Source organism: Anguilla anguilla, chromosome 10, assembly GCF_013347855.1.
Source record: "Anguilla anguilla isolate fAngAng1 chromosome 10, fAngAng1.pri, whole genome shotgun sequence".
Taxonomy (NCBI): Eukaryota; Metazoa; Chordata; class Actinopteri; order Anguilliformes; family Anguillidae; genus Anguilla; species Anguilla anguilla.
Genome location: NC_049210.1, coordinates 23,429,885 through 23,456,176, shown reverse-complemented (window position 1 = coordinate 23,456,176; position 26,292 = coordinate 23,429,885). Strand labels below are relative to the sequence as shown.

Below are 26,292 nucleotides of genomic sequence, written 5' to 3'. Positions count from 1 at the left end.
CTGTTCAATTAAAATTCCTGGGATGTGAATATGGGACATTTGTTTTTAGGGCATACACAGCTATTTTTTTTGCATAATGTGGCTTTAAGGGTAAATTGTTATTCGATAGATGTAAAAAGTCTGATTAAGGAGAGTTGGTGTCTAATTAAGAAAAATGAGCAGCTCATTACAATACAGGGCTTATTATAATGGTTGGAGCAAAAGCATGCTCAGTGGGTCCCTGAGCTCTCAACATTGGCCAAAAATAACATTTGAATATTCCTTCTGGAAAAAACAAAACAAAAAAAAAAACACGTTTAAGTATATTCAAATATAAAATACATGCCCGAATTTTACCAACTTTCTGGCTTTTAATTGTGCAATTTTCCTCAAGGAACCAGGGTTGAAATGAAAGTTCCATGTCTGTCAAGTAACAGCATCACAACGACCCAAATCACTCAGTGACTTCCGCTTTCAACTGAGGCGAGGCTGAAATGCGAGGTTTAGGCTAAGTTGAAAAGGAGACGGCTACGATAACGATACGCTGCATTTCTTTCTTTTTTTTCAAATTTGAATGCTAATTTTCATGCTCAAATTTTTATTATTATTATTATTATTTTTATTTTTTTTTGCAGTTTGAATAGCATTTGAATATTGAACCATTCTTTGACTGCCCTCATGGGTTGCCAGGACCAGGGTTGAGAAACACTGGTCTAAGGGGATGGATGTAACATGAAATATGTGTGTGTATATATATATATATATGCACATTCTCAGCTTTTAGTTTGGGGTATTTTTATGCACTTTGGTTTTATCAGGTAGTAATTGCAACACTTTTTATGCCGGCCAGAGGGAAATACTTGCAGGGTTCTGACAGTAGGGGTCATTTTACTTCATAAGGAGACCTTTCATTATACTGCATTGATGTCTATAGAAAAATTGTAATTGATGGCAAGCCGCCTTGTATTTCGGAGTGACTTGCCATCCTTAGAGGAACGCTTAGCTCTGTGATTTGGAGATAACATTCGTTTTTGGAAAAAACAAAGCCATCATGTTTTTGTTTCCTTTCTCTGGACAACTAACTCCGCTCTGACAGGCTGTGGACTGGTGTGCTGTGCACCCTTGTCATATTCTACATTAACAGCTAAATTTTGTTTCATTTCTACACAACCAAATCCCCCAAGTGAAGAAAAAGACGGCTGCAAGATTTAGTCAGTGGTTTAGTAGTGGCAATACATATTTAATTAAATTTCAGATCCCATAACAATATTTATGATTAAGTAGTAGTAATAGTAGTATTTTTTATTCAGTCATCACACACAATACAATAAATATAAACAGTCTAGACAGTATAAACAAGTCAACAATAACAATCTATGTATTAGGTAGTGACTGAAAAGGCACAGGCAGAAGCATAATGCTTATATATGCCTAGCCTACATTCTTATCAATTTAACCTACCCTCCGTAAAATAAACATAATAATAAAATAAAAATCATTCACAGTTGTAACCCCTCAAAAATAGCTTTATAAACCATTCTTTTGAAAACCAAAAGCGAATTACACATTCTTACATTTATATTAGCATTATTCCATAATTTAACCCCAACAATAGAAATACATCTCTTTTTAATCCCTTTTTTTAGCTTTTTGTACAGTAAACTTACAAACATCTCTCAAATCATATTTGCACTCCTGTATTGAAAAGTGCTTGCAGTAAATTCATTTTACTGTACTAATACCCCTGAATATTGGTTATCGGGAAAAAAGTTAACCCCACCCTAAAAGTTGGGCCGACGATGATGTGTTTGTGTTTCCCTTCAACGAGAGTGATTAGTGGGAAGAGGGAAGCAGTTAATTTTAAAAATTAAAGCAAACAAATGTTATTTTATGGCAAGTTAGCGATTTATATGTTATTTGATTACACTTTAGCATTTCTGACATTATGCATGAAAAATAAACTGTCAAAATATGTTTTCTGGAAAATTGCCAAAACAAGTTTGACCTCCCTACTAGCCTATATGCTGAAACCTAAAAATTGAGACAATGAGAACTAAATTCACATATTGAATAAACTATATTCACATTGTAGGCTATTGTTCTATCATAGATAAATTGCGGATAAATTAACTGAAACCAAGATATTTGAGGAAAGGGGTTTTAATGATATTATTAAAACGGACAACAACAGCATGTGCTCTAAGCTGCAATGAAATGACAGAGACCTAGCCTACATTCCAGTTGGTCCTCCTCGCAATTCCACAACTCGACCCATCACTTTGTTTAGATGTTGCAGAGCTCTCCCCCTCCCCCACTAGACAATAGGGAGAAGATGCTGATTGGCTACCAAGGTAGGAAAATGTCTGGCAATAGAATGGCTGATGGATTGAAAAAGCACTATAGAAACTAATTTAGCATTTACTATAATCACTTGGAGGAGTGTTCTCTGGTCAGATGAAGCAAAAATTGAACTGTTTGGCCATAATAATCAGCGCTGTGTATGGAGGAAAAAGGGTGAGGCTTTTAATCCGAAGAACACCATCCCAACTGTGAAGCATGCGGGTGAGAGCATCATGTTGTGGGGGTGTTTTGCTGGAAAAGGGACTGGTGCACTTCAGCAAATAGGTGGCATCATGAGTAAGGAGGATTATCTATAAATACTGAAGCAACACCTGAATACATCAGCTAGAATGTTAAAACTTGGTCGCAACTGGGTCTTCCAGCAGGACAATGACCCTAAGCATACCTCCAAAGTTGTAACAAAATGGTTTGAAGGCAGCAAAGTGTAAGTATTGGAGTGGCCATCACAAAGCCCTGACCTGAATCCCATAGAAAACCTGTGGACTGAACTGAAAAAAGTGTGTTCGAGCAAGGAGGCCCACAAACCTGACTGAGTTACATCAGTTCTATCGCGAGGAATGGGAAAAAATTCTGGAAAAGTATTGTGAGAAGCTTGTGGAAGGCTACCCCAAGTGTTTGATTCAAGTTAAGCAATTAAAAGGCAAAGTCACCAAATACTAACAAAGTGTATGTAAACTTTTTACCCACTGAAAAGCTGTTATAGTAGAAATAAATCTGTCTCTTGTCTATCATTTTGAAATAAAGTAGATAACCTAATTAACTTAACACAGGAAATGTATGGTAACATGAAATATGTGGAGTTGTGAAAAACTGAGTTTGAATGTCTTTAGCCTAGGTGTATGTAAACTTTTGGCCTCAAATGTAAATGAGTTTTATATCACCTATTTAGCTTGACATTTTGCTCTTAATTTATTTATTAATTATTCTTATTTAGATAATGAACAGTACACTACATACCCGATTGTCTATGTCTCTTCAAGCAATACACAGCCTAACATAACACTCTTCATCAATTTCTTTGATGACAGCCTCGCAAAACTCGAAAACGCAAACTCAATTCCAAATGCTGAACACATAAAAAAATGTTAGATATAGCCTACACATATTACGTGAGCGAGGCCAAATATCATAACGACTGGTAGCCTATAGATTGTGGATTCACTCTGCAGAACAAGCCAACAGAACAGTCTGTAATCCCTAGCCTACATAAAAAATCACCTGTTTATTTAGTGACAAAAACATTTTGTACAATCATTCGCATTGAAACGTTTTTTTTTTTTTTTTGCGTAATCCATTCCTATATGTGCAGCCGATATGACACATAGGTGATGCTATTCAGCGAATAGAAATTTAATTTTTAGGTTTTTCCAAAATTTGATACAGGTGAAAGCAAATGTATGTGATTGTTCCCATTCACAAAGCGCAATTGAAACTCTGATGACAATTGCCCAAAATAAGCCAACATGTTTGCAAATATGGTTGGGGTGAAACCCTCTTATTTAACATTCATTTTGGGGAAACATGCAGGCTGTATGTACCAAGCTTGCTGGCAGGTCACAAGTATCTTAGTATCACTAGAGTTTTTTCAGAGCCGAAGCTCCTGTCCATCTGATTTACACCACCAGTTGCTAATTTGCAAAACAAAAGGACCCCGTGTGGTGCAGGGTGAATTGAGATCTCCAAATGAAATTTAGTTAAGATAATTTCACTTACTTTTTAAAATTATGTCTGATTTGATATATTTAAAAAAAAGAAAGAAAAAAAGAAAATATAGCTGCAAGCAGCAATGCGGGGCCCTACAAACATGTCCAATCCAGGTCAATACAAGGCGAAGTAGAAAAGAGTCCAAGCGGCATAGATTTCAGGATTTTGGACAATCGACATATCCGTGCGTGAGACGATCCAACTTCCTGTTCATGAGAAACAATACTTTGAAATATGAATGTGCATTAGCATAAAGTGCTAACTTTGTCACGCCACAAATCACACAATTTTTAAAAAAGCGACTTGTCCTTATCACCCTAGATGGAGAGAATAACCAAGAGTGCACATGTGCGATGGGGACGAAATCAGGTAAAGCGTTTCTGAGAAGATCAGTTTTAAAGCGTTATATTAGCATTAGCTTCCCGCCAAAATTTCAAATGCCTGTAACTTCCTTGTTTATTAAGATATCTGCAACTGTGCCAACATTGTACAACATGGTAGTGTCCTCTTCATGCCCAGTCCATTTCAAGTCCCTAGATTATTGTTGTAAAAAGTTATAAGCACTTGAAATTTGCATTATATTAGCATTTCCATTAGCTTTCCACCAAAATTTCAAATTCCTGTAATTTCCATGTTTTTTGATATATCTGCAACTGCGTGGACATGGTACAACATGGTAGTGTCCTCTTCATGCCCAGTCCGTTTCAAGTCCCTAGATTATTGTTGTAAAAAGTTATAATCACGTGAAATTCGTGGCCAGATTTTCTTTTTTTAATACCAGTTTCTCCGCCATTTTGGAATGGATCTCTTAGCTGTTAACACCCTATAGGGAGACATGCACCATACATGTACGTGGGCGTCGGACTAATCGCACTTACGGTTCATTAGAAGAAACTTTTCATACGTTTTGCCAAATTTTCAATCTGCAGGAAAATTTATGGCGGACTTTATGGGTTCTTGAGGCATATTTGTTCCTCATGAGGAATGACACAAGTACACCTGGTTTCATAAATTTTCATCAAATGGGGTGGAAATGCCAGCATTTTGAAATTTGCTTTTTGAATCAGTTACTATAGCGCCACCTATGGAGGAATCATGGTCATTCTTTCTGGCATAGTTACTCATGGTCTCTAGTTTCGACCAGGTAATTTATATCATTTTTGGTCAAGGACTTTTTGAGTTATTTGACCATTTCCAGGAAAATAATAATAATAATAATAATAATAATAATACTAACAAAAACAATAGGGTTCCTACTTCGTAGGACCCCTAATAATAATAATACTAACAAAAACAATAGGGTTCCTACTTCGTAGGACCCCTAATTTGGATGGCAGGTATGCCATCCCGCCAAGTTACGCCTTGGCGGGGGCATGCCCCATACCTATACAGCACCGAGAGTTTGGAACTTTTCAGGGATCCCCACAGAAATAACCACAACAGCCACAGACACTCAGTCCTTAAAAACATTAAATTCTGTACATTCTGACCCCATTTCAACAGACAGATTTCATAAAAAACTTCACATGTCCACACAATAAAGCCCCAAACTAAGGGGATTGTGCGTTTTCTCCTTCTTCTTCTCATTCTTATTTTTCCTGCCGCCTATCCCACTAACAACGTCTCCCCATTGGACATTTTACCGACATCAGCCAAATCCTCATCCTCATGACCCAATCAAAAACTCGCATACACACGCAAAATACCCATACCTTTTTACTCTGAAACATTTCCAGTTTGAACAGCTAATCTGCCTGTGGCCTAGTGGGTAAGGTTACAGTCTTGGGAACATGGGGTTGTAGGTTCAAGCCCAGCTAGGAACATGTTTCTTTAACCTGCTTTTACCCTCACTAATAATTGTCTACTACTGCTCAATTATTGCTTTTGCACCATATCTACCCGCCGTTCACCGAACGTATACACTGCATTATGACGTACCGTCTGCACGTTCAGTTATTAACCGGCTACAATATTGCAAAGCCATATGGATTCAACGGGAGCTCTTCTGTGCTTACTGGCCTGTGTTCTTCTTTAAAACCAGTCACAGACTGGTAAACCTCCGCTTGAAGGATTGAATCCTACCTCGCCCTCAGGCAGATATTTTCCTCTTTTACACTAACGTTTTCTTACGCTTTTATATTTTCTTTCCCAAAACTCACTCACGGCCACCCATATGCATTTCATGAGGGCAAATGTATTTATTTTTATTAAAAAGTCACACCATTTCACCACTGTGCCATTTCTACTAACTATATTTCTTCACTTGGCTACCGTACAAAACCTTCTTATCAGCAAACGCCACGTTGCTACATTCATGTTACCTCGCCCTGTTCTCTATCTAGCCACATACAAACAATTACTATGTATGTACGTTCTGCAACTCCCCATTAAAACATTACATGTAGAATCATGACTCACTCATAAATATAACTACTAGTACTGAACATGAGAAAAGCACATCAGTGCAATAGACTTCACACGTTACAGAAGCCTCCACTTTAATGGTTGATGTTTTACACCGACTATTATATATACCGTTCCATAAGGAAACTAACCTCGCTCATGGTCACTTTCTTTACTCCGCACTATAGTCTGTGATCATGTCAACCTTCACCTACATGCCCATTCTGCTAAAAACATATTGTTTCAACTACGCAATTTCATCATTTCGTCCTAATTTCTCTCACACTGTTGTTATTTTCTCATATGCAAATCCTGCTGGGACATATGCGTCTGCTCCTATTCTCCACTATCAAGTTTTCCGGTTCTAGCTTAGCTAAACAGCTAACAGGATTCCCACCTGCAGATAAGCCTATCAAAATGCCTTATAAACCTTACAAACACTAAAAGTGCATCTCCACGAAATAACACACAACGGAGCAGGACAGCAGGGTACACAAGTTGCGACCTAGGCAGCTCTAATTCTACGGGCTTGCTGATTCTTTTCTCAATCAAAGCTCGTTGGATGGCCGTCAAATCCGTGAGTACATACACTGGCCATATTTCACCTGCGTTTCTGTTACGTTTACACTTACGCCACCCTTTGTCACAGCCACTGTTTTACATATATAGCAAACCGAAACTGCTAAACAGTACACGCTCATCAGACTGTACAAATTCACACAAGGATAGCCATAATCCACAACCGTTTCTTACAGGGTCACTTCGCATTTCTCACTCTCATAATAATATGATATCTCATAAAAAACACGTTTTCAACGTACAAAAATGCCAAGTTACTCAAAAGTATTGATATCAAAATGACGCCAAGTTACGGTGCTACAAACAATATAGGCTATCTTGCCTCACCAAAATTACATAAGATGTATTTCAAAGCAATGCTACCCAATATTTCCTTATTTATTGTATATATATATATATATATGTGTGTGTGTGTGTGGTTGTTGTATGGCACAAGATGAATTTCAGAAAGGACTAATAACTATCTATCTATCTATCTAAATTCCTTACTGTGTGCAGAAATGGAACAACTCTGTTCAGAACTTTCAAAATGGTAACCTTATTAATACTGTCATATTTCCTCATATTTTAAGCATGTCTGACCTGTTCAGCAACAGTTAAAATATGTGTATCAACACTAATACACTAATCATTAAATCATACATTAATGATTTTTGCACACTGGATTTTGTCTCTTTCTTCTGAAGGACAGTACACCTGTCCTTCCTATGGAAGACTCTTTGTGAGGAAAACTCGCTACAAGCACCTTGTGAAGTACTCATGCCAAAGTCTGTATCCGTGTGTTTGCATGTACCAGTTGTGTGTTTCTAGAAACAGACTGACTGTATGTAGAGGGTGGAGCTATGACACCATGCAGTCAAAAAATGATTTAATTCCCTTAGAATAAGTATGTATAAACATTTCAGTAATATAAGTGATCATTTGCCATGTTTATGAACATTGCACAGATGAGCTGGATTTTGATTTTGCCTTTTTTTTCTGCAGGAAAGTACAGGTGTTCTTCCTGTGGAAAACAGTACAGCTTAAAAACCTGTTACGAGAGGCATCTGAAGTTCCTGTGTGAGGGTCTGTATCAGTGCGTTCACATGAGCCTGCTTATGAACAGACAGAATGCCCAGTTATTCACTGGAAAGCACTAATGTAGAGTGACTTTCTTGGACCGCCGAACGTGTCCACCAATATCCAGTAGAAAGAAACACAGCCAGAAAGTCACGCTGAGTCGACAGAAGGGGAAACACTGTCTTCGGCGTCCTTCCCACTTATCCTGCAAATTCTTGTTTTGGGTGCAGACCGAGAATAGAAGGTGAGGTCATTCCACCATCGTGGGGCCAGAACAGACAGGAGACGTGTTCTGGAAGTGCAGGTGCGAAGAGGGGGAGGTGCCAGGCGTCCTGAGGTAGCAGAACAGAGGGATCTGGCTGGCATGTAGGGTTTGAATATCTTGTGGAGGTATGCTGGGGCTGATCCCTTGACTGCCTGGTATGCTAGGACCAATGTTTCAAATTTGATGCGAGCTATAACAGGCAGCCAGTGGAGGGTAGTGAGCAGGGGAGTGACGTGGGAGTGTCTGGGGAGGTTGAAGACCAGACGAGCTGCAGCATTCTGAATGCTGCAGGGGTCTGATGGCAGATGCCGGTAGTGCAGCCAGAAGAGAGTTGCAGTAGTCCAGGCGGGATAGAACCATTGCTTGGACCAGGAGCTGGGTTGAGTAGGTGGTGAGAAAGGGGAAGATTCTCCGGATGTTATACAGGAAAAATCTGCATGCTTGGCTTACTGCTGCGATGTTCTTGGAGAGGGACAACCTGTTGTCCATCACCACTCCAAGATTCTTGGCACAGGGTGATGATGTCACTAAGGTATCCCCTAGGGAAATGGAAAAATCGAGGAGGGGAGAGGATAGAGCAGGAAAAAAGATTAGCTCCGTCTTTCCCGGGTTGAGCTTCAGGTGGTGATTGTCCATCCAGCTCTGGATGTCCCTCAGGCAAGCGGAGATGCGGGCAGGGACCTGTGTGTCCGATGGGGAGAAGGAGAGAAAGAGTTGCGTGTCCTCGGCATAGGAGTGATAGGACAAGCCATGGGCAGAGATTACAGGGCCAAGGGATCTGGTGTATAAGGAGAAGAGAAGGGGACCGAGGACTGAGCCCTGGGGAACTCCAGTGACGAGGGGGCGGGGTGGTGATACCTTACCCGCCCAGGCAACCTGGGAGGAACGGTCAGAGAGGTAGGACTCAATCCAGTCAAGGACTGTGCCGCAGATCCCTGTTGCTGCCAGGGAGGACAGGAGGATAGAGTGCTCCACAGTGTCATATGCAGCGGAGAGGTCTAGAAGAACAAGGACAGAGAGGGAGGCTGCTCGTGCGGCATGGAATGACTCACTGACCGAGAGGAGTGCAGTCTCGGTCGAGTGGCCAGGCCTGAAGCCAGACTGGTGGGGGTCAAGCAGGTTGTTCTGAGAGAAGAAAGCAGAGAGTTGGTTAGATGAGGTACGTTCAAGTGTTTTGGATAGAAAAGGGAGGAGAGATACCGGGCGTTAGTTCTGAATGACTGAAGGATCTAGTGTGGGTTTCTTCAGCAGCGGGGTGATGTGGGCCCTCTTGAAGGATGAGAGGAAACATCCAGAAGATAGGGAGGAGTTTACGAGGGAGGTGACAAATGGGAGGATTTCTGGTGTGATTGCCTGGAGGAGAGATGAGAGGATAGGGTCGAGAGTGCAGGTGGTAGGGCGGTGGGTGAGCAGGAGCTGGGAAACTTCAGAGTCTGAGAGGAGAGAAAATGTGGAGAAACAGGGGGCAGAGGGCGCAGAGGGGGCGGAGGGGGCAGAGGGGGCAGGGGGGGCAGGGGGCGCAGAGGGGGCGGGGGGGGCGGAGGGCGCAGAGGGAGCAAAAGAGCTACGGATGTCTGCAATTTTTTCGTCAAAGAATGCTGCAAAGTCATCTGCAGTGAAGGAAGACTGGGGTGGGGGAGGTGGCACGCTGAGGAGAGAGGAGAAAATAGAGAACAGTTGATGAGGGTTAGAAATGGAGTTATGAATTTTAGTTTGGTAGAATTTTGCATTAGCGGCAGTGACAGCAGAAGAAAACTGCTGTCACAGGGGAGACTGATAGGCTGAAAGATCACATGGGTCCCTGGATTTTGCCCACTTCCTCTCAGCAGCGCGGAGGCTGGCCCTGGAGGTGCGTAGGATGTCAGACATCCATGGACTGGGAGGGGATGACCGTGCTGGCCTAGGGACAAGAGGACATAGGGAGTCGAGTGCTGAGGAGAGAGATGAAGTTAGGGTGGAGGATGCAGAGTTAGTGGGGAGCTTGGAAAATGATTGAAGAGGGGGGAGGGAAGCAGTCACTCTGGGAGCAAGAGAAGAGGGTGATAGGGAGCGGAAGTTACGGCGGACAGTGACAGTGGGGGTGGGAGGAGGAGAGGGAGGATGTGGAGAGAGTGGGAGGGAGAAGGAGATGAAGTGATGGTCAGACGTATGCAGGGGGGTAACTGTGAGATTGGAGCTGGAGCAGGTCCTCAGGAAGATCAGGTGTAGGAGGTTGCCTGCCTTGTGGGTTGGGGGAGAGTGTTCTAGGGAGAGGTCGAAGGAGTGGAGTAGTGGTAGGAAGGCAGCAGACTGGGAGGCCTCTAGGTGGATGTTAAAATCTCCCAGGAGGATCAGCGGGGTGCCGTCCTCAGGGAAGGAGCTGAGCAGGGTGTCTAGCTCATCCAGGAAGCTTCCCAGGGGCCCCGGGGGACTATAAATAACAACAATATAGAGGTTAGTAGGGTAGGTGATAGAGACAGGATGGAATTCAAAAGTGGATATAGACAGGTCAGGGAGGGGGAAAACAGAGAATTTCCAGGTGGGGGAGATTAGTAGACCAGTACCACCACCACGGCCAGATCGCCGGGGGGTGTGGGAGAAGGAGTAGGAGGACTAGAGGGCAGCAGGAGTGGCAGAGTTGTCTGGTGTGATCCAGGTCTCTGTGAGGGCAAGGAACTGCAGGGATAGGAGGGAGGCATAGGCGGAAATGAAGTCCGCCTTGCGCGTAGCAGACTGGCAGTTCCATAGCCCCCCTGTGACCGTGAAGTTCTCACAGGGGGTCAGCGGGGGGTAGCAGAGGTTAGAGAGGTTCCGTTGTCGAGGGGGGCCACGTCGCTGGAAGCGCCTTCTGAGGGGGAGAGCACAGACTGGAATGGGGAGCTGGCTCATAAACTAGGAGGGAGCAACGCTAGCGTCGCTCCGAGTGTACCTAATTAGCAACTGAAAACCTGAGTCGAATAACGCGCTGATTACACAGGTTCACAGTCTGTAATAGTACAATAATCGCAATCGCTAAGCCCAAGTAGGCAATCTATCAATTCTAAGAATCAAAAGTGGTAGATAGAAACCTAACACAACCTAAAAACAAAGAACAGTTACCACACAGGGAAAAGTTTAAATCTAACGCGGTATGTAATTAGCAAATGAACGCAGATACTTATCCAACTCTAGCAGGACGGATTTCGGCAGTTCTCACAATGCAGTGGCATACAGATGATCCTCAGGTGGTACTAAGGAGCCTAATGTCTGCCAAGAAAATGTGCCCCACACAATTACATCTCCACCACCAGCCTGCCCTGTTGGCACAAGGCAGGGTGGATCCATGGATTTATGTCCTATCATCTGCGTGTCCCAGATTAAGCCATTCACTGATTCAGAAATCATTGTTCTTCTATCATCCATTTTTTGTGTTCACATGGTTACTGTAGCCTCATCTTCTTGTTCTAAGCTGACAGGAGTGGAACCTGGTGTGGTCTTCTGCTCCTGTTGCCCATTCAGAGATACTGTTTTGCGCACCACGGTTGTAAACGGCTGTTTTTTGAGAATTTGTGGCCTTTCTGTTAACTTGAATAAGTCTGCCCATGCTTCTCCGACCTCTTTCATTAACCAGTTGTTTTCAGCCACTGAACTACCACTCACTAGATGATTTTGTTTATCGCTTCGTTCTCTGAATTTGAGACTAGTGCGTGAAAATCCCAGGAAGGCAGCTATTTCTCAGATGCCGTAACTATTGCGTCTGGCACCAACAATCATACCATGGTCAAAGTCACTGAGATCATAGATCTTGCCCATTCCAATATTTGTCGAACAAAACTAAACTTCTTTATCATGTCTAAATGCTTTATATGTTGAGTTGCAGCCACAGCATTTGGCGAAGACATATTTTTTCTTGTTTTGGCTTTGTGCTTCATGATTTTAGATTTGTAATCAAACAATTATCATGTGGTTATAGTGCAGACTTTCAGTTTTTATTTCTAATCAGAAACACTTGTGAAGTCAATTGACCACAACATGGTGCCCTGAAAATGGGGGGGGCTATGTATAGAAAGTGAAATAAGAAGAAAGAAATATTTCTACATGGTGAAACCAAAATGTATAACCAATCTAATTCAAATCTAATATGAGGGACTACAGGCAAATCATGAAGAAAAAAAAAGCCTTTGTCCCAAACATTATGGAGCTCACTATATATACACTACATGTCCAAAAGTATGTGGACCTCTGACATCTCAGCCAAAATTCTGGACATTAATATGGATTTGGCTTAATATCAAACCGGTTTGAACATTTTTAAGTCGGTCCAACCCTACTCCACTCTTCTGGGAAGGCTGTTTACTAGATGTTGGAGGATTACTGAAGGGCTTTACTACCATTCAGCCGGAAGAGCATTAGTGTGGTTGGACCCTGATTGGGCGATTAAGCCTGGCTCGCAGTGGGTTTTCTAGTTGTCCCAAAGGTGTTTGATGGGGGTGAGGTCAGGGTTCTGTGCAGGCCAGTCAGGCTTTTCCATATCGTTATTGGCAAAAACATTCCTATGTGCAACTTTCTGTGTGCCTGGGGCTATTGGCATGCTGAAACAGTGAAGGGCCTTCCCCAAACTGTAAGGGAAGGACAGACTCATCTACAGTGTAATTGTATGTTGAAGCAGATTTGCTTTCACTGGAATTAAGGGGCACAGGCCAAACCATGAAAAACAGCCTTAGACTAAGGGGTGTCCAGATACTTTTGCTCATGTAGTGTATGTACACACACACACATTCAATGATCAGATTAATTCTGCAGATTTAGTTTCTTCTGATGCATAGATTTCCCTGTTGTCACGACTGCAGATCAGGAAACCAGCCGACCTGAAGGCAGAGGAAGGTGTGTTTGGATTGTGTTTGTCTAATGTTGTTGTTTAATTTGTGACCTCATCTGGTAAGTCTTTTTCTTTTGGAGAGATTAAGGAATGCAAAATAGAGGTGCAGAATCCGAGAGGGGGTAGAAGATTGCCTCCTGGAGTTTCTGTGAACGGGCAGCCTGTTAGTCTTCATACTGTACAGAGTCAATACAGGCTTCAGTCAGACATACAGTACCCTATGATGGATGAATCTTTTGAGCTGTGAAGAAAAACACTAAAACAAATGCCACTGACATCACAAGCAGTATCCAGAGGGTAGCGGTGAAAATATCACTAGCCACCGTATGCAGAAGACTTTGAGAGCAGAATTATTGAGGCTACACTGCAAGATGCTAAACTTAGCAGTAGCAAAAATCGATAGGCCTGATTACAATTTGCCAAAAAGTGCAAAGATGAGCCAGAAGAGATCTGGAACAAAAGTTTATGGTTTGATGAGACCAAAGTAAACCTTTACCTAAGCGATGGAAATCTGAAGGTGTGGAAAAGGGAAGGAACATCTCATGATCCAAAGCAACCCTTCATCTGCGATGTACGAACAAGGGAGTGTCATGGCTTGGGAACAGCCTCACTTGTCTTTGATGATGTAATGGAAGACGGCCACCCTAGGGTGAATTCAGAAGTGTACAGACAGCCTTTGTCTGGCTATGTAAAAAGAAATTCTTCCAACTTCATTGGCTGGTGCTTCATCTTGCAGTAAGACTGTAGCCCTAAACACGCTGCCTATGCAACCAAAGCATTCATCAATGGGAAAAAGTGGAAAGTTTTGATTTCAGTAGTTCATTAGTCCATTTCAACCTTATCTTGAATAACCAGCCGGACAAACCGATTAGAGGCACGTAGACCTCTAGTCAAGATTCAAGTGTCAATGCTGTAGGTTCTGATGTAAAGCCTCTTCAAGTTTCTTACAAAGCAGTTCTAGTCCCCCTGTGTCTGTTGTCCAATCAAATTGAGAGGAATACAGTGTCACCTTTTCACCTTTTTCTGTGTGGCGCATGTAGGGACCCCCCTCGTCCCTGTATCCGTCCCTGACAGAGGCAAGGATGACACCTGCAAGGATGAGCCCGGCGATAGCCTTTCCACCAAAATGGAAACGGAAGCCAGCAACTCATGGAACACTGAGGTCAAAGCGGGTGATGATGGCAACGGAGCCCCCAGCATGGCGCCGACTCGTGTCCAGTGTGAAGGTGACCTTTTAAGTGCATTGTCATGTTTTCACACTGTTCCAGCTTTTCCGTACTCCGGCAGATTTCTGTAAGGCAGAAGTGATAAAAATGCTAGACTTTTGGTATGCACTACTCATTTTAGTGACCTATATTTCCAATATTGTGTGGTATTTTCTTGTCTTCGCAATGATTATGTGCTCATTTTTGAATGCTGCTCTTTTGTTAATTTACTCTATAGGACCATTCACATGCTCCTTCTGTGGAAAGCTATACAAGTACAAATTCTGGTATGACAGACACCTGATTTTAGGGTGTGGCGATGTTGTGGGCGGAGTCGTGAGCAGCAGACTGGTTCCTGCGTCGTTTCATTTAAGCATGGAAGTAAAGAGTAAGGCGAAGGAATGTTTTCTGGACAAAGGCCACGATGGCGAAGACCGACATCTTCCCCCCCAGTCTTGGTTGCCATTTCGACACACTCCCGGAGCCCGGTGTCGGTGAGACGAAAAAAGACGACCATCAGATACATAAGGAGACAGCTTTAGGGCCTAATTTTCTCCCCCTTTCTTTAGCATCCGCAGGTCCCTGCCTGGTTGGTATGGATCCTGTCCTGCGGGTCCAGCAGTGGGTGGTTGACAGCGTCCCGACAGGTGGGAGAATTAAGCTGCTTTGCTGGGCTTTTGGCAGCGCCTCGAGGAAGTGCTCATAGCTTTGATTAAAAGCCTTGTGCTGCATTGTCGCATTACTGACTGACTGCATTCTCCTTTGGTTTTGGTAACAGATCAGCTGGTGTATCGCTTTAGTGTGCCTGACTGTGGTCAGATCTTTATGAAGGAGCGGGCACTTCTGGACCACCAGGGGGAGCACTTGGACCGTGGTAAGGGGCAGCAAGGTCAACTGTTTGGTAAACTGTCTTTGTATGACAGCCACACTTATGCTGAAACAGTACATGAATTCAGTGTTCCCTGGACATGCACAATGTATACATTTATAGATATTTAGGTATTTTACATAATATTCAAAAAGTATTATTATCCAGAGGAAGCAAACGCTTTGATGCTGAATATGTTGCGCTACTGGGATATGCACCACTGAGCATGCAGGAAATGCTGGCTATGGGTACTGCAGAAAGGTGAGCTGTTTGTTACAGCATGAGGCCTTTGACAGAAATGTAGCCCCTCGATCCTTGTAGGACCTGAAGATGGAGGAAAGGTGCAGAGGGGGAGGGTGTGCTTGGAGACCAGGTGGTGTGTAGAACTTTTGACAGCAAAACTTCTGCCGAGTGTCATGAGCCCCACACCGGAGAGCGGGAAACATTACATTACATTACAGGCATTTGGCTGACGCTCTTATCCAGAGCGACGTACAACAAAGTGTATAACCATAACCAGGAACAAGTATGACGAAAACCCTAGAGAGAAGTACCGGTCTAAGTGGAGGGAACAACCGCATAGTTCAACTTGGACCCTGAAGGTTAAACTGATTAAAACATTCCTCCTATATTTCTGATTTTATGTCCTCTGTTTCGGATCAGGTTGCATATGTGAATGTGAAATGAATGACATACGTAGCTGTACTGTTAACAGTTTTTTTTTGTCCCCTCTTGTAGATTATTTGTCAATGATCCAGATAAGCAATGTGATGTCGCTGGTCACAACTCAAGATAAGGTCCTGCCAATGACAGGTAACGCAGCAGGGGAGGGTGGCTGATAGTTAAAGACTGCTGGTGGTTAAAGCAACAAATTCTCAACCCACATTGGGATCTATGGGTTGATGTTCTTGGTTGGACAATCAAGCACAACTCTCATGGAATATATAGGGTGTTTATCTCCCATTTGTGTCAGGTCACCATGCATAACAGTCTAATATTCCAATCACATTGATATTGGTGATTGGAACCTTGGTAGAATGTATAATGTATTACTTTTTGATTAATTCCATTTCCTAGTTATGTTACAATCACTTGGCAGAAACTCTTATCCAGAGTGGCGTTCAGTAGTTGAGAACATCAAACTAACAACCGTTTGTGCAGTAACAAAATAAAGCAACACTTGTACCAGAGTTTGTATCCAGTCTAATGTGTTAAAGAGCAGCATAAACACTGCACTTGTGTTTTCCCTCCTCAGAGGAAGCGGCTACATCCGCAGGGAAGTGGAGGGAACCAGAGGGTGGAAGCCCCTCTTCAGGATCGCAAGGGAAAGATTTGGCTCCCTGTAATGAGGCACAGGGAACCAGCAAATTGATTTGGAGGAACATTGATAAACTTACAGGTATGGAATATTAGAAGATTTTCTAATGTTAATTAAGAGTACAAAGTCATTTACTTATGATGAAAGTATTGCCACAGTCAGTAGTGCATTTGGGCCAGGAGTTTTCGAGAAGAGAACTAATAATTTGTCTTCTGTTGGTGAACCCCAAGCTTTCAATTTAGTTTGCTCTGTGCATAATGTGAGAACAGTGCTGACCTCCTTAAGAAATTCTAAAACCAACGATGGAGTGGAGACTATATTCCTTAAACCGTATTAAAGATAAAGTTATTTTGACTACCCCAAATACAAATTTTATCAATCACTTTGTGTGGCAGGGCAGTGTTTCTCAGACAGTATGTCACGACACTATGGTGTGCTGTCACAAGAGACCAGGTGTGCCGTGTGAACAATCTTTGAAAAGTGTAAATTAAAAAAATTAAAAACCTTAAAATAATTAACACTGTCCAATTTAATTTGTTTAATTTTAGGTACATACATAATTCTTTAAATATTGAAACAGCTAACTAAGACGTCCCTGCTCTTCACACATTTGAGTTATTGTATAACTAACTGGTCACAAGCTGGAGAGAATTCAGAAAAATGTATCTCTTTCAGACAAGCACCAAAAATTCTAGCAAAAACCAATGCAATGTCATTACTAATTCTAATGTTTATTTAGTTTTTTAAATTAGTCACAATGTGGCCCCACCACCACTCAAAACATTTGTAACACTTTGCTCAGATGGCAATAGCAGAAATACTAGATCCTCATCTGGAGGAAATTATATAATTCCGATTGTAAATCATTTGGTAAATATGCTTTCACTTGCAAAGCTATCTCTCAATGGTATGGTGACCCCAGTTACATGAAGACATGTACCCTATCTTAATGCATTCTCCTGTGCAGCTAAAGGTTGGATAGAGTTTAGTGTTTAGTGTAATACTACTAGTATTAGTAGTGTGGATATTGTTATATTAACTCTATTTTGTACTGATTGTTTGTTGTGTATTGTGTTGTGACCTGCCAAGGGACTGCAGATGGAAATTAGTTGTAGCTAACTGTGGTGTGATGTATTGTATTTCACTTTGTGAAATTTATGTAAAAAATTACACATGGTCCTTGTGAACTAAGTAAAATGAATAAATAAAAATAACACTAAAGGCTGGAACAGAACCGCATGGCACACACACAGCGCCCTCTGCTGGTGGACTGACAAATGCTGAATTTACCATTTAGTTTTCCTCTTCTTTTTTCTACAGACAAACTAAGCTGGCGCTCTTGGGTCCAGAGATGCCTACAAAACCGCACACGTGCAAGACAGAAATGGCCAAACACAGGTAGGCTTTGCATGGCCATTTACAAAGGTCGGGCTTCTTCCAGCTCTTGGAGGGATACAGGGAGAATCAGATTTAGAATCAGACGCATCCGAAAATCCAGCAATCATTCTTGAAATATGATGTAATTGTTGTCTTTGACACAGGAGCCATAACAGAAAAAACTCAAATTTAGCCCAGCTATGTCTTAGGCATTGCTATTTTGCCATGGAATACTATAATCTGACTGCGAGCATCCAAAAGCAGCTGTCTTACTTGGAGATCAACAATGTGGATTTTTCAAGACCTAGACTGATGTCCAGGATTTATCGAGCAGGAAGGCCGTTCAGCATATTACTATATATATTTCTCCCTATGGGAAAAATGTTGAAAATATCAGGTGTAAATTACAGGTGAGAAGTGAGAACTCACTTCAAATATCATGCTTAAGTGGATCCTGCTAAATGTTATCCTCAGGTCAAATGATGTTTTCTAGTTGACAAACTGGTCTATTATTTTCATTACGCTAACTAATGATAAGACAAAAACAAGCTGTCTTTACAGAAATCTTAGTATAGCTAATTTGGGAGCCTGGTTGGTCAATAACACCAAGGTAGCTAGCCAGCTAGTTAATTATGGCATAAAATATGCCACACATGTAGCATATTTGGACAATGTCACAGCAGGGGTGGCATGAGGCCAACATCATTAATCTTGATATTGTATGGCTTGATTATGATTTCTGAATGATATGACATTAGCTAAGCAAGGTTTTTAGCTTTAGTCAACTAAACGTGCCAGGGACTCCTTCAAGCCTGGCTCATGGGCTAATATTAGCATTGTGCAAGTGCTTCAATGTCAATAATATGTTGTTGATATGTTTATTACATGATCACAATTCATGGATTCCTACAAATTTTAATATTTTCCATTAAATGCAGTTTACATGTAGGGTACTGTACTGTCTCCATGTCAATACTTTCAGATGACACTCCAGAGTCACACAGCGTGAGGGAGCTGTATTTCAACACCAGAGAGTGTACAATATATTAATATAATTGGCATCCATACCCACCTATTGCATGCTAAAATCAGTGTCATCCTGAATGATAAGCCATGCCTTTTTATCAGTCAAACTCTAGTATTAATATTCATCTAATGTGCACTGTAACAAGCACAGACACCAAAATGGAAAGGAAACTTATGTTTTAAAGTCTGACTTTTGTCGCCGGTGGCACTGAGCTGACCAGGTTGGCTAGCTAGATATTTTATGTTATGCACGGTCCGTTACGTAGAAAGCTTGATTGTCTGGCCACCTGCCTTGCTAGATGACTTCATGTTGTTGTTATGGCCGTTTCAATGCACCTGGCTCAGGTACGATAAAATTGTATGTCATACCAAAAAACAAGACATTTCTTCTGCAGGCATTGAGTTTTATAGTTTATAACACTAGTTTCTGTCCAATTCTCTATGAAGCTAAGCAGTCTTTATCCCTTTTGCTTCAAGGCCTGGACCTGCCTTTGCAGACACCTACTGCAAGCCCACAGTGGTGAGGGATGCTACTTCTGCACACCAAAGCCCTGCAGGACTTCTCATAGGGTGCTTCTGTGATATGCTAGTAGCATGGGGCCAATGCTAGTCCTCTGTGCATTAGCTAAACCAGGCTAGTGCTGTTGTAACCTGCGTCAGAATGGTGTTTAGACATTGTGTGTTAGCTGAGCCAGGCTAACACTTCTGTAACCTGCACTTGCATTGAGCTAATACTCTAAATTCTAAGATAATAATCTGTTAAACACCATCTATTAACTTAACCGGTCTAATGCCAGTCTAATGCTGCTTTAACCTGCAGTAGCGTAGTGCTAACAGATTGTGTGATATCTGAGCAAGTTTGTGTGTTTGTATTTATTTTTATATACTTGGATTATGGCACAAAATATTGCTACATTCACCAGGATTATGGGGACATTTGGTTAAAAAGGACATTTTCAGTGTGCCCATAAAACATTTTCTGTAATTTTGTTCATGTCCTCTACGAAGTCAGTGCAAATATGGATTACATTTACATTTGACACACACTGATTTAGAATATTTCAGAGAAGCATTTGTTATTATGGCTGATAACTACCCCTCCTTGATTTTAAACAGACCAGAAAACCATGACTTTTTTTGCTGGTATTATCAGTTGCATAGGATTAGTGCCCCTGTAGGTGGAAAGTGCCACTGTGGCCCCCTACACACACATACAGTACTTTTGTAGGTTTTCAACTTTCTTTTTACATACTAGAGCTAGTAAAGTCTCTGGCCAGTTGTCTTTGATGGTTTCAGCCATGTTTGTCATGCCGAGCAGAACAAGGGACAGAAGCAGTAGCTACGCTAATTGAGATAAAGAATGGCTTCCAGCAAGTTAATTTATTATTGGTTTATTTCCATTTATATAGCCAATGGGTCATCCACCTAAACAATCAATTCACTCTACAATAGCTCGGCTAGCTAGTAAACATTAACAAACATCACTTTCACCAGCTAGTAATATTTTTCAGTGTTAATGTAAGTTCTGAACTAAGGTAGCTAGGACTCCTGTCTTTAACAGCCTTAGCTTGACCATTTTAATATTCTGTAGTTATGCCTGCATTGCTAAGACCCACAGGGATCAGAGGTGAGGAGGGCACTGTGCAAAACGTGTGGTGCTCCTGGAAACAGCGCTGGGTTATACTGAATATATTTTCAGCGAATGTGGCAGAGCTGGATTTATCAGTAGTCAATCAAATTACCTCTTTTCATTCTGTTTAAGAGCTATGAGCATTGTGCTGGACATACTCCCAATTTCTGTGGTCTGTGGCTGAAATGAAGGATGAGGATAATGATACATTAACAAGATTTCTCACAGGACATTCTTTTGTGGAAATCGGGCAGTCACTTTTTTTTTTTTTCAAAAATTGAGTCTGAATGAATATGATAAATTAAAGATTTAGTTTGTTAGCATTTGTTCGAATTTTTAGAATGAAAACTTTGCCGACATTATTTAGCGGACGCTTTTATCCAAAGCGACGTATGAAAGTGCATATCATGGTCATTGGACAACTACAAAACACAGGTTCAATAAGGTACGATACTCATTTCATACAGCTATTTCTAGCCAAGAACACAGTTCAGTTTACACAGTGAACACTATTCTGACCTAACTTATGCCAAGCCAAACTAGGAAGAAGCACAAGCTACAATATTAGGAAAAATACAAATTACAGAAAGTGCTGGAATGGGGGTACATGTAATATGAGTGTCATGAAAGGGGGGATTTAATGTGAAATGATACACAGAGTGGTGGCAGTTAGTCCAGGTATAATCTGAAGAGATGCGTCTTCAGACCACGGCCGAAGATGGATAGTGAGGGAGAGGTTTGAAGAGGGACAGGGAGTTTGTTCCACCACTGGGGAGCTAGGGTGGAGAACCTTTGAGATCCCCACTCGGGTGGGAGGGGGTGCAAGGCGCCCTGCTGCTGCAGAGCGGAGTGGTTGAGCAGGCGTATAGAATCAAATCATGTCCTGCAAGTATATAGGGGCCGTCCTGTTGACTGCAGTGTAGGTGAGGGTCAGGACTTTGAACCTGATCCTGGCAGCAACCAGTAACCAGTGGAGTGACCGCAGCAGAGGAGTGACGTGGGAAAATTTGGGATGGTTGTAGATGAGTTAGGCAACGGCATTTTGAATCATTTGTAGTGGCTGTATGGCACAAGCTGGCAGGTTTGCAAGGAGAGAGTTGCAGTAATCAAGGCGGGATATCACCATAGCATGGATGAGCAGCTGGGTGGAGTACGTAGTCAGGTATGGTCGAATCCTTCTGACGTTGTACAGAAGGAATCTGCAGGACCGTGATGTTGCCTTGATGTGCTCCTTGAGATCCAGCTGGTCGTCCAGGACCACCCCCAGTCTCTTTGCAGAGTGAGAGGCAGGCACTGTGGTGCCATCAACCATGATTGAGAGCTCATATAGTATGGAGGTCTTGTATGGGAAGAACAGCAGCTCAGTTTTGTTGAGGTTGAGCTTCAGGTGGTGGCTGGCCATCCAGGTAGATATGTCAGCCAGGCAGGAAGATATTTTATCATCAACCTGTGAGGCAGAGGGGGGGAAAGAGAAGAAGAGTTGCGTGTCGTCTGCATAACAATGATAGGAGAAGCCGTGTGAATTAACTGAACCAAGAGATTTGGTGTATATGGAGAACAACAGAGGACCCAGTACAAATCCCTGTGGTACTCCTGTAACAAGGGGATGAGAAGCAGAGGCAGACCCCATCCAGGTGACCTGGTAGGACCTATCTGCAAGATAGGAAGCAAACCAAGACAGGGCGGTCCTAGAGATGTGGTTGACCTTTTGTGGTTGACCTTGTCGAATGCTGCAAACAGGTCAAGGAGGATCAGGACATAGGAGAGGCGTGAGGCCGAAGTTCCTCCGTCACAGCCAGGAGGGCAGTCTCTGTTGAGTGCCCGGATTGGAAGCCAGACTGGTGAGGGTCTAGCGGGTTGTTCTGATGGAGAAAAGAGGTTAGTTGTTTAAGCACTGCTCGCTCAAGAGTTTTGGACAGAAAAGGTAGAAGCGATACGGGTCGATAATTCATTACATCAGAGGGGTCTGAAGTGGGTTTTTTGAGGAGTGGGGTAACGCGAGCCATCTTAAAATCAGAGGGAACATGACAAGAGGCTAGGGAGGAATTAACAATGGAGGACAGATAGGGAAGGATCTAGCTGGAAATGGATTGGAGGACTGTAGATGGGATGGGGTCAAGTGGACAACAATGTGGAGTTTTGAAGGATGAGTCACAGTAACTGCATGAACTTCAAGGGAGGAGGGAATAAGGTTAGGACTGGGGAGGACACAAAACTTTCAGGACAGGGAAATGAGCAAACCAGTGCCCCCGCCTCGGCCAGAGGCACTGGGAGTGTGCGAGAAGGAGTATCTCACAGACAGCGCAGCTGTGCAGTTGGACATATTTATTATGTGCTGGTTTTAATTTCCGATTAAACCTGTAGCTAAATAGCTTAAACATGTATTGCTATAACTAAGAAGTAATGCCAAAAGTATTTAGAAGTTTTATTAAACAAAATATAACCAGGGAAGATCATACAATGTCAGTGATCCCGTTTTCAGCCGTAAAATGACTCCGCGTTGCTCACACGAAATAAAAATTATAACGCACTAGTCCGTTATTAATTTGATATTAATTAATTAATGGCTTAACTGAACCAAGTGAGATTGGATGATTTGTGGTTTCGTCATGTTTTAAATATTTATTTTGATAATTTATCTCCTGGTTCCAACTCAGCATAGGTTTGACGTCTGTTGCTTACTGATAGATGTTGCTAAGCAACAAAACAGTAAGTCTATTGCCTTGTGGTATGGCTGTAACATCTACATACATAGAATGTAAATAGAACATACATATTGAAGGGTATAGAAGTGGTAAAACCTGCTTTCCACCTCACACATAATGAGTAACTTGCCAAGAAATGACAAAGCCTGCAGAAAGTCAAGATTGGCTGAAAAAGGTTTCTTTACCCTTCCCTATCGCCTTGACTACATAGCCAATGAGTGTATATAAAACATGATGAACCCACAACAAATCCAATCCCACCTACATACTGTTTTTGTTGATATTAAGCTTATTACATATTACATTTATTATGCCACAAAGAGAGATTGTTGGAAAATATTACATTAATCATCAAACTCAATCAAATATTTCATAAAGGCAGTCTCTCTCCATAATTTGTGCCAGGACTGGAGCTATCATTTTTTCTACAGTCAGTTAAAATGAAAAGATTGTTCTAGTTGTGTTTATTTTCATTCTTCTCATTACAGATGGGTGTAAGAACTAGAATGAAACACAGTACCCCACGGACGACAATGCAGTATTAGAACATCCATAAACAATTAAAAAATTAAAATAAATACAGGAATTCAAATGATAAAAAAGAAAAAAATTCAATAAACAATAAATGCAAAGTACACATTTTTGTGTCTTATCTTAAGGAGTGGATAACAAAATAAAATACTGGGGAAGTAAAGCTGTATTGCTCAATGCTCAGATAGTCTACTGTACTTTCACTATTGTGGACCAGTGTGCAAATGTACTGTCACTCAAATTGAAACATGGTCGCTTCTCCATTTTTCCTATGATTGTCCTCCACAGTACGATATCTGTTGACTTCCCTTTACAGTTCTGGACAACAGGAAATGCGTCTTCAAAGATCTTTTTATTTATGTGTGTATTTATTAATTAAAAATTGACCAAAAGTATGTGTCAGCAAATATCTGTTTATGCCATCTGAGTCTACTGTATGTTTTTGTGATTTTTTTGTTGTTGTAATTTTTTATTTTTTCATATCATTCGGTCTCCATTTACGGCATATATTTAGCAATGGTTCAATAAACAAACATGTTTATGTGGCTGCACCAGGGTACTGTAGAAAACAATTCCATACGTAAAAGTCTGCATGGAAAAATGTCCTTGATTTTTCAACCCACATTGGTCAAATTAAGACAAACTAATTGTGTCAAATTGAGCTAGATCATTTGTGAAAGCATTTGTTTCTGTTGATGGAGGGAGCATTGGTGTAGCTTTTAACAGGGTTACAGAGCGTATAGTAGGCCTACAATTATAATCTTCATTGCCGTTCCTTATTTTAACTTGCTTCCAGGTTTGTAATTGTATTTCCATATTATATTGTTGTATATCGCAAAACTGACGTGTAAAACAGTCGTTGCTTTTTCATAGGTCAGCGGACTAATTTGCCTAATGTTCGCAGGTCTTTAGACCACAGTGGAAACACAGACAACAATGGGCTAAAGGAAACTTTTAGTTCCTTGAAAAGTAGTTCCTGGGACTAAAAGTTCCGGGTACTTTGGGTGAAAACGCAGCTTATGTTACTTTTACCATTCCAGAGTGCATTACAAAGGCAAAATTAATATTTTCATCCTCGCCTGGAATTTGTCATGCGTGAGTACTTGCTTCAAAATCCATTCTCCAACTCCTTGACCACAACTGTACTTTTAACCGTCACAAAAGTTAAGAAACCAATCCAGATCTTCATTGCTTGCATTTTTTACTTTCTGATGGTGCTGATCACTGGTGAATGAACTTATCACGTTGTAATTAAACACTACATTTTATCAACATAAAAGTCTATCAAAAGTGGTTGACTAAATATACTCTTGAGGTTTGCAGTAGCCTAAAGCAGGGGTGACCTAATTGTTAGCCCAGACATATGGTGTGTTCAGATGGTTTGCCTAGGCAACCATATTTCACAACGTTTAAAGCCTGGTGGACTACCAGTCTACTCTACCAATTTATTTTTCTTGAGTTTCAACACAAAATTTGTCCTGTGATCTTAACTGCAGGAAAATATAAAATATCTCCTCCTAGTTGTTCTTGTCTTATTTCTGAAGTCCTTGATGGCCTCCTTCCACGACCAGAGGAGAAAGAAGGCCTTGCATTGGTGCTGCAAGCATGCCAAACACTAATGTGTTTTACACTTATTCCCTTACATAGATGCCTTCACTGATGACGGATCCCTTGGGCAACTCGTAAATGATGAACCAAGACCAAATTCAGAAATGAAAAAAATGGCAGTTGATGGATCGCCTCATCTGTGTGTATTTGCTATAAAGAATATACAAAAGGGTGAGGAGATTGTTTTCAACCACATTGGAGTTGATCTTCCATGGCGCACCTCTACAAAGGTAAATAACAGTTTGCTGAAGCTAAGCAATGGCCTCTGTGATGCTATTCTGTTAGTGCAACTACTATTGGTTCTTGTAATTCTGCTAATTTTATTGTAGATATTTGGCCTCTTATTCCTACAGTTAAAAAACTACTACTGGCAGGAGTTTTGCCGTAACTTACCATTATGAAATCAGTTTTGTTTGCATAGAGTCATATCTATAGGAAAGAATGACACCATTGCAGTTAAGATTGGTTTCCTATAAATCTGAAAAACCATGCTTTCAGTTGTCTGCCAAAGGGTACGATCACCCACCACAAAGGAAGGATACATTTTCAGCAAAAAAAATATGGCTATTTCTATTCTGTGGACATGTTTAGTGTCCTCCTCTTTCAGCAGTCTTGCTTTTGTTTTTTCACTGAAATTTTAAACACATGCATGTGTATAGTTGTCAGCAGCTAGGTCAGAGGTCTGTATGTGTTTGCAGTTTTCATGCCAACTTGTGGAGTTAATAATTTAATTGGCCATAACATTTACACTAGAAATCCTCAAAATCTTGTCTGTTGCACCCTTTGACCTTTAGCAGAAGTTTATGAGATAGGGATGCACGGAGTCCTTTTATTTTT

General features: G+C 41.5%; 1 protein-coding gene across 2 annotated transcripts in view; it reads left to right on the top strand.

Annotated features, from left to right (window-relative positions):
- LOC118206295 overlaps positions 1-26,292 on the top strand; it is a 41,724-nt gene that overhangs the window by 985 nt on the left and 14,447 nt on the right. For both annotated transcript variants that reach the window (XM_035378797.1, XM_035378798.1), the window contains exons 2-9: positions 14,228-14,413; positions 14,631-14,886; positions 14,962-15,039; positions 15,171-15,266; positions 15,999-16,073; positions 16,516-16,659; positions 17,899-17,976; positions 25,495-25,685. In XM_035378797.1, the coding sequence (XP_035234688.1) occupies positions 14,817-14,886; positions 14,962-15,039; positions 15,171-15,266; positions 15,999-16,073; positions 16,516-16,659; positions 17,899-17,976; positions 25,495-25,685 (732 nt within the window). In that variant the 5' untranslated portion in view covers positions 14,228-14,413; positions 14,631-14,816. The remainder of the gene's footprint in view (positions 1-14,227; positions 14,414-14,630; positions 14,887-14,961; positions 15,040-15,170; positions 15,267-15,998; positions 16,074-16,515; positions 16,660-17,898; positions 17,977-25,494; positions 25,686-26,292) is intronic.